This window comes from Dendrobates tinctorius, unplaced genomic scaffold, assembly GCF_039654945.1.
Source record: "Dendrobates tinctorius isolate UK_male_01 unplaced genomic scaffold, ASM3965494v1 ptg000171l, whole genome shotgun sequence".
Lineage (NCBI taxonomy): Eukaryota > Metazoa > Chordata > Amphibia > Anura > Dendrobatidae > Dendrobates > Dendrobates tinctorius.
Window position 1 is genome coordinate 15,771,120 of NW_027361838.1, and position 17,237 is coordinate 15,788,356.

A 17,237-nucleotide genomic window follows, 5' to 3' on the forward strand; every position below is an offset into this window, starting at 1 on the left:
GGTTATAAATAGGACAGGAGGGTTCCAGAAAGTTCCAGTCCCGGGAGGAGCTTGGAAGGAGAGGACCCAGTGAAGGTGTGCGGATAGTGTGGAGAGCTCAACTAGGGGCCTGAGGAGAGGAAGTGTCAGGAGGGTGGCCCCGATACGAAGAACCGCAGAACAGACGAGGCCCCGGGGGTACCAAATTGACGACGACCTCTGACCGGTGAAGTGCTGGCGGGAGAAAGGCCTAGGGCGGCCCCAGTGACAGAACCGTGAGAAACGTCACAACGACAAAACAAGTGTGTGTGTACCCGGGCCTGAATACGGAGAGCTGTGGAAGTGCTGCGGTGTATTGCTGAGGTCGTCAGGAGGACGGACAATAAACTTGGACCTGTTGCACCCGAAATCTGCCTCCATCTCGTGTCTGTGACGTCTGTTCGCGGTAAGCAAGGGACCACCCCCCAATCTGGGCCACCTCACTACAATGCAGCATCTCGCGAGACTGCTACGTAATCAACGGTCATTGTCGCAAGGCATCGCTGAGAACGGGACTTTCCTGGAGCATCGCTGAGTCCTGGGGACGCTGGAAGGTGAGAATAACACCATTTTTTATTGATTTTTTTTATTTTTAAATTTATATCTTTTTACTACTAATGCCGCATAGGCAGCCTCAATAGTAAAAAGTTGGTCACACTCGTCAAACACTATGTTTGACGAGTGTGACCAACCTGTCAATCAGTTTTCCAAGCAATGCTACAGATCACTTGGAAAACGCTAGTATTCTGCAAGCTAATTATGCTTGCAAAATGCTAGTTTTTCGCAGGAAATAAGCGAGAATTACGCATGCGTAATTCTAGAGGATTTCCTGCGGCAGGGAGTTACGGAATTCTCAGGGAAATTTCCGCGGCAATTCCGCATCGTGTGCACATAGCCTAATAGTCTATGTGGCTGTTTACATGTCCAGGTAAAACTGATGGAGACAAGTCTACTTTTCTTCAGTATCACAGATGAAAAGGGCCAATACAAGTCTATGGGTCCGTGAAAAACATGTAGAGCACACAGATGCTATCCTTGTGCAGTCTGTATTTAACATTACAAAGAATAGGAGAAGCTTTGCCATTTTTTTTATTTATCCATCTGTCAAAAACACTGATGACACACTGATGGTAAAAATTGACCCACAAACGATACACTGATGACACACTAAGGCCGGCATGACACATGCGAGAAACACTGCCGAGTCACGCATGTTAACACCTGGTACTGTCGCCGGCAGTCGGATCGGAGCGTGCAGCAGCATAGCAATACATACAGCCGCAGACTCCGCTCCCAAGTGCCGGCGGCAGTGACGGGTATTAACATGCGAGACTCGGTCATGTTTCTTGCATGTGTGATCCTGGCCTGATAGTAAAAATGGACACACTGACCAAACACTGATGACACACTGACCAAACACTGATGACACAATGATGGTAGCAATAGACACCTGGACCATACACTAAAGACACACTGGTGGTAAAAACAGACACACAAACCATACGCCGATGACATACTGATGGTGAAAACAGACACACGAACAATACACTGATGGTAAAAACGGACACACTGACCATACACTGATGACACACTGATGGTAAAAATGGACACACGGACCATACACTGATGACACACTGATGGTAAAAACGTACACACAGACCATACACTGATGACACACTGATGGTAAAAACGACACACGGACCATACACTGATGACACACTGATGGTAAAAACGGACACACAGACCATACACTGATGACACACTGAGGGTAAAAACGGACACGCGGACCATACACTGATTACACACTGATGATAAAAACGGTCGCACGGACCATACACTGATGACACACTGATGGTAAAAACGGACACACGGACCATACACTGATGACACACTGATGATAAAAACGGACACACGGACCATACACTGATGACACACTGATGGTAAAAACGGACACACAGACCACACGCTGATGATAAAAACGGACACACGGACCATACACTGATGACACACTGATGGTAAAAATGGACACACAGACCATACACTGATGACACACTGATGGTAAAAACAGACACACGCACCATACACTGATGACACACTGATGGTAAAAACGGACACACAGACCACACACTGATGACACTCTGATGGTAAAAACGACACACGGACTATACACTGGAGATACACTGCTGGTAAAAATGGACACAGACCATACACTAATTACACACTGATGGTAAAAACGGACACACAGACCATACACTGATAAAAACGAACACACGGACCATACACTGATTACATACTGATGGTAAAAACGGAAACATGGACCATACACTGATGACACACTGAGGGTAAAAACAGACACGTGGACCGTACACCGATGACACACTGATGCTTAAAATGGACACACGGCCCATACACTGATGGTAAAAATGGACACACGAACCATACACAGATGACACACTGATGGTAAACATGGACACACAGACCATATACTGATGACACACGGACACACAGACCATATAATGATGACACACTGATGATAAAAACGGACACGTGATCCATACACCGATGACACATGGGTTCAAAACATTGATGACATTTTCCACACATGCATTTAAACACGAATGCCTATTTATTTGTCATTTTTTTAATCAATATTTCAATAGTAATTGTAATAAAAATATCAGCAATGGAACTCGCATAAAGAAAAAATGAAAATAAAAAAATCACAACTATTGACTAAGCTCACAAATTCATTAAAAAATGTTTGATTTTTATCCAGAAGAATGATTTTTAATTTGTATAGTCATCCGTATGGTATTCATTTTAATTAGCAGTAAATAAAATTTACATGACCAAATACAGTTTTTTATGTTAATAATTTCAACATATTTGAAAAATTGGATGCTATATTGATCTTAGCTCCCTTACGCTAGTCTCATTTGAAATGTGAAAAAGACTAGTGCATCCAGCAAATTTTTCATGTGGCTATTTGGTCTGAGTGAATGAACTTGTCATCTGAACAATGCAGTTGAATAACATTGATCCGAGTGCTGTAAGTGTGATATCGGTTATTTTCATGGACAGCACTGGGACAGAAAATACAACCAGTGAATGTACCCGCTTTGTGTTTTGAACCCACTTCCGACATTAGCTTACAGATGCCAAGGAAGCACTGATCCATCATCCCCCCCCCCAGGTGTAGTGTTCCTTTAATAGTGCAATTGCTGCTTTTGCTATTAATTGGTTTCAAGATATATATGCTGACCCGCCCCAAGTAGCTGGTGAGAAGTTTTAACTTGTTGAACAGTTAAAAAGTGTATGAGCAAAACATTAATGTCATCTGCAATAATGAATTCTGACGAATGCTGCAGTTTACTTGATGATATCAACGCAAATGTATCACAAAAGAACTTTTCGGAAGTGTCTGATGACTATTCAGGTAAATCAAATCAAAGTTCAAACAAACAAACAAACCAAAATCAGGTAGGAATTTTGCATTATTTACATTGGCTTTTCCCTTAAATGACATTGAATTCCATTTGGCTGGGAGTTAAATTATTTTTTTTTTGTTGCCATGTATCAGCTGATGTCTGGAAATGTCTTCTGAGATGAGGGTGCTTTGGCCCAGATGGAAACATTTGTGTTAGAAGTTCAAAGCGAATACTGCCCATTGAGTGTATGGCTAAGTTCCTGCAATGTGTGCGTATAGCACACACAGTAGGTAAGGAGCGGGAGCTTGCAGCTGCTGACTGTATTCTTTAAACCTTTTTGATGTTAGCATTTAAAATACTCTCATTTTGCTCATAAGTATCATCATCCCAACCAAGCACATGCATACAGACCTTGAGCAACAGATCATCCCCTGTATTGGGCCTCTTTCAGATGTCCGTGTGTCCAGTACGTGTGGTGACTGTTTTCACACAAATCAGAGACATTTACACATGTCAGTGTGTTTCCACGGACTGTGTGTCTGGGGCAAAGTACGCTGACATGTCTGTGTTTTTTTTTTTTCCCAGCAGCACAGGCCACAAAACGTCCCACACACGTGCACACGGATGATGCACAAGGGTGTCATCAGCGTGACACGTACCGGAGCTTGAGAAGCAGCGGTACAGTTAGCGCTGTTCCCAGGTGTTGGGTGCTGAAGACCGCTCTCATCATTTTCGCTGGCTCTGCCGGCAATCAGCTTCCCTGGCGCCGGTGCGTGTGTTACTGATTCAGCACACGGTTGGCACACGTTATATCCGTGGACATACGGACACAGATATCTCCGGTACAGTTTTTTCCGCTACCGGAAATTTCAGGACATGTGAAACAGGCCTCAGCTTGAGAAGTGTTTAATGTAGTATGTGTCAGGAGCAGACACAGACTAAAGGGACCCTGTGAAGGAAGTGTGTCTGAGGCCCCCCAGCTTATCCACTCATTTGCATGCATATGTAGAATACGCACATGCTAATTCTAGAAATGAGCCATCCTTTTGAAACTCTGATTCATTATCCTTGCTGAATTTTTCTCAACACTTTGATTACCTGTGAATTAGAGGTTTTGAAAAGCCTCTAATTGCCCTAAAAAAAACCTTGAAAATCTGAAGTCAATTGGGACAGTATCCCACCTCTTTTAAGCTCTTTAATGCAAAGATAGCTTTTGTAATCTTCAGTTAGTAGTGCCAAAATACGCTATTAGTCACGTGCACATCGGTGTGGCACGTGTAGTCGATGCTGCTTCTCATAATGCATTGAGGAGGGAGGGGCACCTGAGGTGCTAAAACAAATAGTTACCTACCTATCAGGGTATGCGCACACAATCTATAATTGCTGTGGGTTTGATGCTGCGTACCTAGTCAAACTCGCAGCAGCCAGATGTTACAGCATAGTGGATGGGATTTCTAAAAATCCCATGCCCACTATGCATCCAGAGACACTAACTGCTCACCTGTGGAGACGGACATGCGGCGTGTCTCTCCAGACCGCAGCATGTCAATCTCTCTTGCGGAGACTAGACTATCCACAAGAGAAATGTCACTAACAGAATATTGAATGTGGTGAATCTGCACGGTTCAGTGAGCACATGCGGATTCACCTGTGTTCAATAGACTGCAGCGATTTGGATGCAGCTAACATGCGCTGCATCCAAAGCGCTGCTACTTCTGGATCATGTGCACCCGGCCTCACACTTCTGGAAATATGAAGAAAACAAACTCGCTTGGCATCCAGATGACCCCATGTGACTAATGAAAGGTTAAAGTGACCTCAACATGCGGTATATGGTGGTAAGTAAACGGATGGTACCTGCTCTTCACTCCTGTCACACACTATATATACAGTTTATTCAGTGTTTTAGAGCTTTCTCACCCTCTCTCAATAGCTAAAATGTGATGTCCTCTCACTATCCAGATTTGCCACAAAATAGCTTTTATATTTCCTGCCTCTGTATTTACCGTATATAGGCTATAAAAGTGCTCCTGATTGTGGGTATCACATGATATAAAACTTCAAAAGTATTATGAAGTAGAATATTGACTCAAATCCCAAATTGCTCCAATTCAGTGGGCTTTATATGTTTTGTTTTTGTTGTCTTCACTCCTTTAATAGAACCTGTCATCAGGATGTAGCACCACAAGTTAATGGCATCTGTGGCTATAAACTCCTGGTATGTGGGGCTCCCCCGTCACCGTCCTGGTATTTGTGGCTCCCCCGTCCCTGTCCTGGTATGTGTGGCTCCCCCTCCTATATGCATGGCTCCCTGGTCCCATCCTGTATGTGTAGGTACCAACAGGTTCTCAGGATGCAGTGACGAGACACGAGACTGAGTGTTGTTTTGTAAAGCAACGTTTATGAACTGGAGCCGCTGGGGCTATGCTGAGCAACCAAAAAGGGATAACACCAATTGTCCATGGGTCGCCCTCGCTGCACCCAGGGCTGTGGGGTACTCGGTACTGGGCCGGTGTCAGGGGGATGATGTGTCACAGCAGTGATGACCCGGTCCGTGGCCCTGGGCCCCAATATCAATGGCAGCGATGTAGTTAATGTAATGGTAGTTCGTGACGCCACCCGTGGTGTTTGGCAAGTAAGATCGTAGCCAACGCTGCTTGCAGATCCACTGGGACTGATGGTATGAGGCAGCAAGGATGGTGTAGCTCCCCACAGGTGGAGCTGTAGTCCCAGGGCAGTGTAGGTGCAATGGATGAGTAGAGGCACAGAATGGTGTAGATGTTGATACCCAGATGTAGCGGTGTTGATGCGGGAATGAATGGAGGACACCAGAGCTCGCAGTTTCAAAGCTTTACTCGCAGTTCGTAGCGCACACAGGTGCCTGCTTGAGTACCGTGTCCTCCGGGGCAGAAGCCCAGCCAACCTCCAGGCAAGATAGAACTCTCCTCACCAGCACCCCGCCTACATGTGCTTTCCTGAATGACTCCTCCAATGCACCTTTTGGGGCGAAGCACTCCAGTACTTACCCTGGAATGCCTCTCTCTAGATGTTCCTAGTTTTTACTTGTATGACAGACAGCTGTAGCCTGCTTTGGGGACTCCCTTCTCTTCTGAGTCCCGGCACTCTATTCAGATGCTGTTGTGTCCCAAGTCTTGGATGGGAGTAGTGCATTTACAGCCAACTACTCCACTGGTGTCTGCTGCAGAACCATAAGTGTCCGTACAACCTCAGGGACTGGGCCCCGTCCTTGCGCTGAGAACCTATAGGCAGGGTTCCTATCCAACCCACTCCTCCTCTCTGTTCTCTGTCCTCTTCGTTCCGTACTTGTCTTTCTCTCTCTTATGGAAATGCAGGTTACAGTTCTACATCTCTCACTCTCTCCTTCTCCTTCCCGTGCCAGCTGGCTCAGGTCACTGAGGCAGCTGTAGCACTCCTTCCTCCATCCCTCTTCCAGGGATCTCTCTCTCCCTCACCCGCCGGTGAGACTGACCTATAATGCTATCTTTCCCCTTCTTTTTATACTAACTCCACCCACCTCCCAGCACCTCTCGAGTTACGAAGCAGGGTTCCACGAAGGGTGGTCTGCTACCCCCAGCCTAAAGCTGCTATGTGGTCCTACTGAACTATCCTGTGTGTGGGATGCAGGTGTTGGAGTGTGGCAAGGAGTTCCCACCTTACCTAGATGGTGGGGCACTACACCTTAGGAGAAGGTGTAGTACCTCTGTGGGGACTGAGCCTCAGGGGCACCATATACCCCCCCGTTAAACACAGCACGTCCGCGGGCTGCAAGATAAACAAAGCATACAGCAGAGAAACATACAAAAATTTTGTAATGCATAATAAACTTTTCTTATACTAAACTTCCTAATATAGGAGGTACTCATCTTGAACGGAACGTTACAAACAATTCTATCTAAAATTCTATGTTAAACAGTGCAAATATCTAAGTGCAATTCTTACTCTCAAAGTGCTATTCTCTGTAACACATTTCTTTATTACTTTTCCCTTATTCTGTCACTTTATTCTCATTCTTCTCTCATTCTACCAGACGCAAGACACTGACCTCAAATACCTGGTCTGTCACCTGTCTCTATCAATTCTTCATCACTATATCAGACATTCCTAATTCTCGCTACATAAAAGCCATTTCTCCAATATCAATTTTTTTTTCTCATAAAACACATTATCAAATACTTTTTCAATAAAACATTGTACATATTCTTGCAAGTGCTGGACACCGCTCCCAGCCGGGATTTCTTACAGTGTCCTTTGAGGTAGACATCATCTTTGAAAAGTGTCCATGCAGAAACATTATTTTCGCAAAGTGTCTTTATATGTAAAACCAAGAAAGGGCACCTAAAGAGGTGCAAACTATTAACAAGAAAGTTTGTGATACACTCCACGTTCATGATCACTGTAGTTCAATGTAGAAAATGCTGCCAATAAAATAGAGCAACAAAAGTGCTACCAGAAAAACATGATAACCAAAAATAGAAAAAGGCACAACTGGTGCAACAAACCCTCCTGGGTAACGAGAAATTTTGAAAAGTTTACTTTACTTGTGGTCCCCTCCTGGTGTTCTGGAAGCTGAACTGGAAGCGTTCCCAGACTCTAGGTAATCATTGGTGATTTTCAGGTACTCCTCTTCCCAGGGTGTCAAATCTGTAAACTTTAACTTGGGCTGCTGGGTAGGTGTTGGTACTGGGTCAGCTTTTTTCTCAGTAACCGGTAAAGGAACCGTCTGGTTGGTAGCTGTAGGTGGAGGGGCGGCAACTGGTGGGCTCGGCAGGTATCGGTTGATGAATTTCTTTGGGGATACGGCGGATGTTCAGGGCGTACAACCCCCTTAGTCCTTCATGCCGGATGAATGTCACGTACTCCCCGGGCTGCAGGTCCCTGTCTGGGTGGCCCCGTCTCAGATGGGGCTCCACGTCCCGCCGGTTAAAGAACAGTTCGCTTATTCTTTTGGGGTCTGCAATAAATCCGAACCCCTTCTCTCGGTTTACGTTCAGCACCTGCCCCCATCCGGCTGTATCCCGGGGACCATGATACCCAGCCCGGGCTCTCTCCTTCCGGGCCAGATCCGGGTCCAGTACAGCCCTCTTCCTCTGCTCCCTCTCCCGGTATTCAGCCGCCAGCTGCTGGAAGGTGGCCGGACAACAGGCCTCAGTATCCTCTTCCTCCCTCCAGGACCTGCTCTCACCCACAGGACTAGCATCCCGGTCCCAGACCAGGTCTAGCACGACCTGGCCAGCCACTGCAGCTGTGGTACACCCCAGGGCCCTCCCAGGTGAAGGGACATCTGACGTACCTGGGGCCCCCTGGCGGTGTGGTCCGGTTGTCGGTGGTGGTGTAACCGATGGCGGCTCCGGGTCCGCTGGGGCTTTGGTCAGGACCTGCGCAGCCGCAACAGGTCCAGGCGGGAGCACGGTCTCAGCTTCCGGGTCCTCCGGTGACTTCTTCGGGCGAGCACCACCCAGCTGCACAGACAGCGTGGAGGTGAAAATCAATGCTGCCGGAGGACAGTCCGGTGCAGCAGGTACTGGTGGAGAGGGTACCGCAGGCGTAGGCCTCTCCGTGACGCGCTGCCGTCTCAACTGCTCCAAGGCCTCCTGCCGGAGACGGGTGGTCAGTTCAGAAATTTCCTCTAACTGCTGGCGATTCATTCCGGAGTTTGGGTTGGAGCAGTCAGCCATGGCGCCAGGGAGATCTGCTTCCTTGCACTCCGCAGGCCTCCTTCCCTTACTCTCCAAAATGGCGTTCTTCCTGCCTCGGCCCTTTTCCCGCCACTGGCTTCTTCTGCCCCTCCTTCCGGGGGCGGCATCTTCTTCCAGCGCCTCCATACCAAGCCAGTATATGAACCGCTCGGGGGGGTGGGCCATGTCGCTGTCACATACTAATTCAGGCAGGGGAGGCCCAATACTCTTCGCGGTCTTTTCCTAGGACCTCCCATCTCTTCACGCCCTTTTTCTCCGTGCCAGCGGCCATTTTTAATGTCTATTAAATCAGGTCCTCTGCACATTCTCCAAAGTTCAAAGTCTCTCAAATTTCAGGCACACAGAACCCGATGGCTTCGGGTCTCATCATCCTGTTCGTGACGCCAAAAAAATTGGGTCGCCCTCGCTGCACCCAGGGCTGTGGGGTACTCGGTACGGGGCCAGGGTCAGGGGGATGATGTGTCACAGCAGCGATGACCCGGTCCGTGGCCCTGGGCCCCAATATCAATGGCGGTAATGTAGTTAATGTAATGGTAGTTCGTGACGCCACCCGTGGTGTTTGGCAAGTAAGATGGTAGCCAATGCTGCTTTCAGATCCACTGGGACTGATGGTATGAGGCAGCAAGGATGGTGTAGCTCCCCACAGGTGGAGCTGTAGTCCCAGGGCAGTGTAGGTGCAATGGATGAGTAGAGGCACAGAATGGTGTAGATGTTGATACCCAGATGTAGCGGTGTTGATGCGGGAATGAATGGAGGACACCAGAGCTCGCAGTTTCAAAGCTTTACTCACAGTTCGTAGCGCACACAGGTGCCTGCTTCAGTACCGTGTCCTCCGGGGCAGAGGCCCAGCCAACCTCCAGGCAAGATAGAACTCTCCTCACCAGCACCCCGCCTACATGTGCTTTCCTGAACGACTCCTCCAATGCGCCTTTTGGGGCGAAGCACTCCAGTACTTTACCCTGGAATGTCTCTCTCTCTCTAGATGTTCCTAGTCTTTACTTGTATGACAGACAGCTGTAGCCTGCTTCGGGGACTCCCTTCTCTTCTGAGTCCCGGCTCTCTATTCAGATGATGTGTGTCCCAAGTCTTGGATGGGAGTAGTGCATTTACAGCCAACTACTCCACCGGTGTCTGCTGCAGAACCATAAGTGTCCGTACAACCTCAGGGACCGGGCCCCGGCCTTGCGCTGAGAACCTATAGGCAGGGTTCCTATCCAACCCACTCCTCCTCTCTGTTCTCTGTCCTCTTCGTTCCATACTTGTCTTTCTCTCTCTTATGGAAATGCAGGTTACAGTTCTATGTCTCTCACTCTCTCCTTCTCCTTCCTGTGCCAGCTGGCTCAGGTCACTGAGGCAGCTGCAGCACTCCTTCCTCCATCCCTCTTCCAGGGATCTCTCTCTCCCTCACCCACCGGTGAGACTGACCTATAATGCTATCTTTCCCCTTCTTTTTATACTAACTCCACCCACCTCCCAGCACCTCTCGAGTTACGAAGCAGGGTTCCACGAAGGGTGCTCTGCTACCCCCAGCCTAAAGCTGCTATGTGGTCCTACTGAACTATCCTGTGTGTGGGATGCAGGTGTTGGAGTGTGGCAAGGAGTTCCCACCTTACCTGGATGGCGGGGCACTACACCTTAGGAGAAGGTGTAGTACCTCTGTGGCGACTGAGCCTCAGGAGCGCCACATCCACGCAGGGACTCAACAACAATAAATACACTTATCGAGAATGCGACTAACCCAGCAAGGCCGGCTATTATGGGCCATGTAACGGCCAACTATGGGTTCTTATTTCCTAAAGTAAACTAAAGTAACTTATCAACTTATCCTTCTGGACGTCCTTCGGTGTCACTGACATGCCTGCTTCGAGGTCACTGATGCGGCTGTTTTGACATCGCTGTTGTGGCTGCTTTGACGTTGCAATCGCTGGGCCCAGCTGATGAAGACCGGTCGTGATCTTTTGGGCATTTCAGCACACAGGAGACGTTGGGGCACAACAGGCCCTGAGGGATCTTTGCTGTTGGGGCACAACAGGCCCTGGAATAATTCTGTATCTGGGGGCACAACAGGCCCTGGAGTAATCCTGAAGCTGGTGGTACAAAAGGCCCTGAAGGATCTTTGCCATTGGGGTGCAACAGGCCCTGGAGTAATCCTCTGTGGAGATGACCCCCTGTAAACACAGCGGGGTTCAGCCTCTCAGAAAGTATTAACAGGCTCCCGCCTCAAAGCGGGGTTGTGTCGCAGTTTCACAGGAGTCACGGTTGGGAGGTCTCGTGAGCGGATTGGAACTATGCCAAGGGTTCCCCTGTATGCGGGGAGTAGGCCTCAACTGTGGCGAGATGGCGCCCACTGTGGCAGATGATGAAGAGACCGCAGCCGCAGGTTGAGGCAGGGCGGCAGTGCACAGGATGCCGCAGCGGACTGGCGAGAAGTGACAGCGGAGGCTAGGGGTAGCGGACAAGCCGCAACGGAGCGGGGGACAGCGGTACTGGCTACGGCCGACCATGGGTGGAGAGCGCCCCCGAGTCGGGGTAAAGCACAAGTCTCTTGTCGGTGAGTTCGTCACTTACCCTCCACAGACCCCTGAAGGCCTCACTGCTGATCAACGTCTGTTAAGCAGGCTCTCTCTACCTTCCACGGTCTCTTGTCTCCTGTCTGCCTTTCTGCCAACTGAACTCTCTGTGCGCTCCCTGCTCCTTTTTACCCTTGCCCTGCCCCCTGCTGCCCTGTCACCTTCAGTTGTCGGCTCTCCTTCGTTGCCCCCCCCCGGTACCGTTCCTTCCGGAACCTAGATGGCGTTCCCCCTCGGTTCCGGTCCAGACACTCTACGGGAGTCCTCCTCCCTACATATGCATGGCTTGCCTTGGCTCGGCTCCCCCGGTCCGCCCTGGTTCTCCTCATGTGGTGGCTGCAACATTCCTGCATCTCTGATTTCCCGGCTTCCAGCAGCACTTCCTGTATTCAGCGGTCAGGTGATACCGCTCATTAAAGTAATGAGTATGCGCTCACTGCCTATGGGTGTGGAGACGCATCCATATTCATTACTTTAATGAGCGGTACCACATGACCAGTGAATGCAGGAAGTGCTGCTGGAAGCCGGGAAAACAGAGAGATGCAGGGACGTTGCAGCCACCGCACCAGGAGTGGGTGAGTATGCTGTCACAGCTGCTCTCTTCTGCCGCTCCCCCGCCGGCTTGCTGGCTTATACTCGAGTGTATATACCGTATGTCACTTGTGCAGGTGCAGTTCATGGCCTTGCAGCCATGAACTGCGCATGCGCTAGTGACACTGACGTGGTGCCTTATGGGATTCGGGGACAGCGGCCAACTGGCAATTATATATGTAGATACTGCATAGCTATTGCTATAGCTGGCCTTGCTAGACATCTCCCAGTTTGACCTGTCATATTTTATACCATGCAGAATCTGCCACTTACAGGTGCCTCTTACAAAACTAGAATATCATCAAAAAGTTACTTGTTTTGCACCATAATTTGCAAAATAAATCTTGCCAAGTCATACTAGGTGATTTTCTGGATTTGTTTTCTCATTTTCACTCTCATAGTTGTGGTCTACCTATGATGTCAATTAGACATCGCTCATCTTTTTAAGTGGGAGAACTTGCACAATTGATTGCTGCCTTTTTTCCCCCACTGTACAAATACATGCAGGCATATACAGTCATGGCCAAAAGTATTGACACCCCTGCAATTCTGTCAGATAATACTCAGTTTCTTCCTGAAAATGATTGCAAACACAAATTCTTTGGTATTATTATCTTCATTTAATTTGTCTTAAATGAAAAAACACAAAAAGAATTATCCTAAAGCCAAATTGGATATAATTCCACACCAAACATAACAAAGAGGGTGGAAAAAAGTATTGGCACTGTTCGAAAAATCATGTGATGCTTCTCTAATTTGTGTAATTAACAGCACCTATAACTTACCTGTGGCACCTAACAGGTGTTGGCAATAACTAAATCACACTTGCAGCCAGTTGACATGGATTAAAGTTGACTCAACCTCTGTCCTGTGTTCTTGTGTGTACCACATTGAGCATGGAGAAAAGAAAGAAGACCAAAGAACTGTCTGAGGACTTGAGAAACCAAATTGTGAGGAAGCATGAGCAATATCAAGGCTACAAGTCCATCTCCAAAGACCTGAATGTTCCTGTGTCTACCGTGCGCAGTGTCATCAAGAAGTTTAAAGCCCATGGCACTGTGGCTAACCTCTCTAGATGTGGCCGGAAAAGAAAAATTGACAAGAGATTTCAATGCAAGATTGTGCGGATGATGGATAAAGAACCTCCACTAACATCCAAACAAGTTCAAGCTGCCCTGCAGTCCGAGGGTACAACGGTGTCAACCCGTACTATCCGTCGGCATCTGAATGAAAAGGGACTGTATGGTAGGAGACCCAGGAAGACTCCACTTCTTACCCCGAGACATAAAAAAGCCAGGCTGGAGTTTGCCAAAACTTACCTGAAAAAGCCTAAAACATTTTGGAAGAATGTTCTCTGGTCAGATGAGACAAAAGTAGAGCTTTTAGGGCAAAAGCATCAACATAGAGTTTACAGGAGAAAAAAGAGGCATTCAAAGAAAAGTACACGGTCCCTACAGTCAAACATGGCGGAGGTTCCCTGATGTTTTGGGGTTGCTTTGCTGCCTCTGGCACTGGACTGCTTGACCGTGTGCTTGGCATTATGAAGTCAGAATACTACCAACAAATTTTGCAGCATAATATAGGGCCCAGTGTGAGAAAGCTGGGTCTACCTCAGAGGTCATGGGTCTTCCAGCAGGACAATAACCCAAAACACACTTCAAAAAGCACTAGAAAATGGTTTGAGAGAAAGCACTGGAGACTTCTAAGGTGGCCAGCAATGAGTCCAGACCTGAATCCCATAGAACACCTGTGGAGAGATCTAAAAATGGCAGTTTGGAGAAGGCACCCTTCAAATATCAGGGACCTGGAGTGGTTTGCCAAAGAAGAATGGTCTAAAATTCCAGCAGAGCATTGTAAGAAACTCATTGATGGTTACCGGAAGCAGTTGGTCGCAGTTATTTTGGCTAAAGGTTGTGCAACCAAGTATTAGGCTGAGGGTGCCAATACTTTTGTCCGGCCCATTTTTGGAGTTTTGTGTGAAATGATCAATATTTTGCTTTTTGCTTCATTCTCTTTTGTGTTTTTTCATTTAAGACAAATTAAATGAAGATAATAATACCAAAGAATTTGTGTTTGCAATCATTTTCAGGAAGAAACTGAATATTATCTGACAGAATTGCAGGGGTGTCAATACTTTTGGCCATGACTGTACATACAGGTGCATACCATACATACAGACATATACTATGCATATATACACATATAGGCATTAAATTCACATACATACAGTACATATTCATATAAACTAACACAAACATTAGGCTTTTAGTACCCTCCCTCAGCCTGTCTCTAGTTCGGCACATATTTTATTGAAGCACTTCTATAGCCAGAAGCAACAGTGAAGGGTGCGCTGAGTGAAGTTACTTTTTCCAGACGTGGCTGCAGCCGTGTCTGCTAGCTGTGACGCAGCCTTGCGTGCAACCCCGGCTGTTCTCCTTTTCCCTAGCCCAGCTCACCACTGTTCTGTGCATCACAGCTGTCAAGCTGCGTGCACATGCCCTTGCGCTTTTAAAGGACCCGGGACCTTTATTTTATTTTTTTTTCTCTTCTCCCCTCTCTTGCTCTTCTTCTGCAAGGGCCCACTGGGGATTTCCCTGCCAGGCCAGTCCGACCCTGGACTTATCGTACATCCTAACCACACCGGTTACATTTTTTAAATATCTGGAACTGGATGAATGCCTTCCAGGGTCTCGATCCATTCTAGCACCCCAAGGTGGGGAGCTACATAGAAGGATGAAGTTTACGATCACAGTGAAACTTCATTTTGTTGGCGAATGCAAAATGATACTGACATCTGGACAGTGACATAGAGATTGTCTGACAGCGCTGATTCTGATAGCTATCTCTGCGCTCTTCATTGTATCACACATGATGAGATTAGAATCATGGATCTGCTGAGCTAGTGTAAAGTCTCATTCATATGTCTGCAGTACAGGGATGTTTGAGGCTTTTCTACTGTCTGCAAAGTGCATCAGAAGAGATGGGTTTTGTCAGGTGTTACTACTGAAGGTCTTTGGTTGACATGAAGACAGTTTACTTCAAAGACTGGAGAAGTGACAAGGCACTGGAGGTGCACAGTTGACATGATGCGTTCCAGAATCAGGAGTTGACAGTTCCCTGCAGCGATTTTTGGCAGCTTCAGAGCAGCACTTACAAGCATTATTAAAAGAGATTGTACACGCTTTAAATATTCAGTAAGAGCTGTTATACTGCAGCAATGGCCGATAATAATTTGGGCAACGAGCAGTAAAAAAAAATAACATTAAGAAATCGCTCCATTCTGGAGTATGGAGAAGTCTATAAATAACCAGTAAATTGCAAAGTTGCTTGTTTTTTAAAGTACTTTAACCCCTTAGCGACTGCCGATAAGCCTTTGAACGGCTGAAGGTAAGGGTACTTAAACACAGCTGTGGAAAAAGTAAATAGCGCCCCCCAGAGTCATAATTTTCTCTGGGGTCTCGGCTGTCGAGGATAGCCGAGACCCCAGAGAACATGATTCGGGTCGGTGTTGCGATCGCCGTTAATAACCGTATAATGGCGACCGCAACAAAAAAGCCGTGATTTTGCATTTAATTTCTCTCTGATGTGATTGCACATCAGTGGGGAGAGAAATAGAGTCCCCGATGTCCACCCCCTCTCCTCCCATGGCTCCTGCAGCTCCCGGCATCTTCTACCTTTAAAGAAAATGGCGGACGCATGCGCAGTGCGCCTGCCGAGATCTGCTGGCCAGTATCAGGCAGATTCCATTGATTCATTCCAGGTACATTTTGATCACTGTGATAAACCCTATCACAGTGATCAAAATAAAAAAATTAAACCCCCTTTATCACCCCCTTAGTTAGGGGAAAAATAATAAAATAAATATATATTTACATTTTTATATTAGGGTTACAATTGGGCTAAAGTGAGTTGGGTTAGGGTTGGGATTCGGGTTATGATTAGGGTTATGGATGGGATTAGGGTATGTTTCCATGTAGTGTATGTTGTAAGGATTTGCTGCGGATTGAACTCTGCATACAGCCGCAGCGTTCAATTTGCAGCGTCCAGATGTTACTGCATAATGGAAGGGATTTTATGAAATCCCGTCTCCACTTTGTGTGCTGGGACGCAGGTGTCACATCCGAAGTTACGAACATGCGTCGCGTCTTTCTAGACCGCAGCATGTCTATTTATCTTGCGGAGACACTCCATCTTCACAAGATAAATAACCCAGTCTATGGATAGGATGCGGTGATTCCGCATGTATTCAATGAACACTTCTGGAATCATCGCGTGTACAAAAGCCGGCAGCGCTTTCGGCGGAACCGGGTATCTGCTGCATCCAAAGCACTGCCAGCACTCAGTGTGGAAACATTACCTTAGGGTTATGGTTGGGATTAGGGTTAGGGGTGTATTGGAGTTAGGGTTGGAGTTAGAATTGAGGGGTTTCCACTGCTTGGGCCCCTCAGGGGGTCTCGAAACGTGACATGGCGCCACCATTGATTCCAGCCAATTTTGAGTTCAAAAAGTCAACCGGTGCTCCCTCCCTTCTGAGCTCTGCCATGCGCTCAAACAGAGGTTTCTCCCACATATGGGGCATCAGCATACTCTGGTCAAATTGCACAACAACTTTGGGGGTCTAATTTCTACTGTTACACTTGGCAAAATAAGTAATTGGGGGCTAAAAATCATTTTTGTGGAAAAAGAGTTTTTTTTATTTTCACTGCTCTGCGTTAAAAACTTCTGTGAAGCACTTGGGGGTTCAAGAAGCTCACCACACATCTAGATAATCTCCTTGGTGGGTCTAGTTTCCAAAATGGTGTCACTTGTGGGGGTTTCCACTGTTTAGTCATATCAGGGGTCTCAAAATGCAACATGGTGTCCGATCTCCATTCCAGCCAATTCTACACTGAAAAAGCCAAACCACGCTCCTT

At 47.3% G+C, this 17,237-nt stretch overlaps 1 protein-coding gene across 2 annotated transcripts in view; it reads left to right on the forward strand.

Moving 5' to 3' along the window:
• Nucleotides 1-3,311: 3,311 nt before the first annotated feature.
• Nucleotides 3,312-17,237, forward strand: part of LOC141053827 (uncharacterized) — a 124,928-nt gene continuing 111,002 nt past the window's right edge. For both annotated transcript variants that reach the window (XM_073550929.1, XM_073550931.1), the window contains exon 1: nt 3,312-3,454. In XM_073550929.1, the coding sequence (XP_073407030.1) occupies nt 3,395-3,454 (60 nt within the window). In that variant the 5' untranslated portion in view covers nt 3,312-3,394. The remainder of the gene's footprint in view (nt 3,455-17,237) is intronic.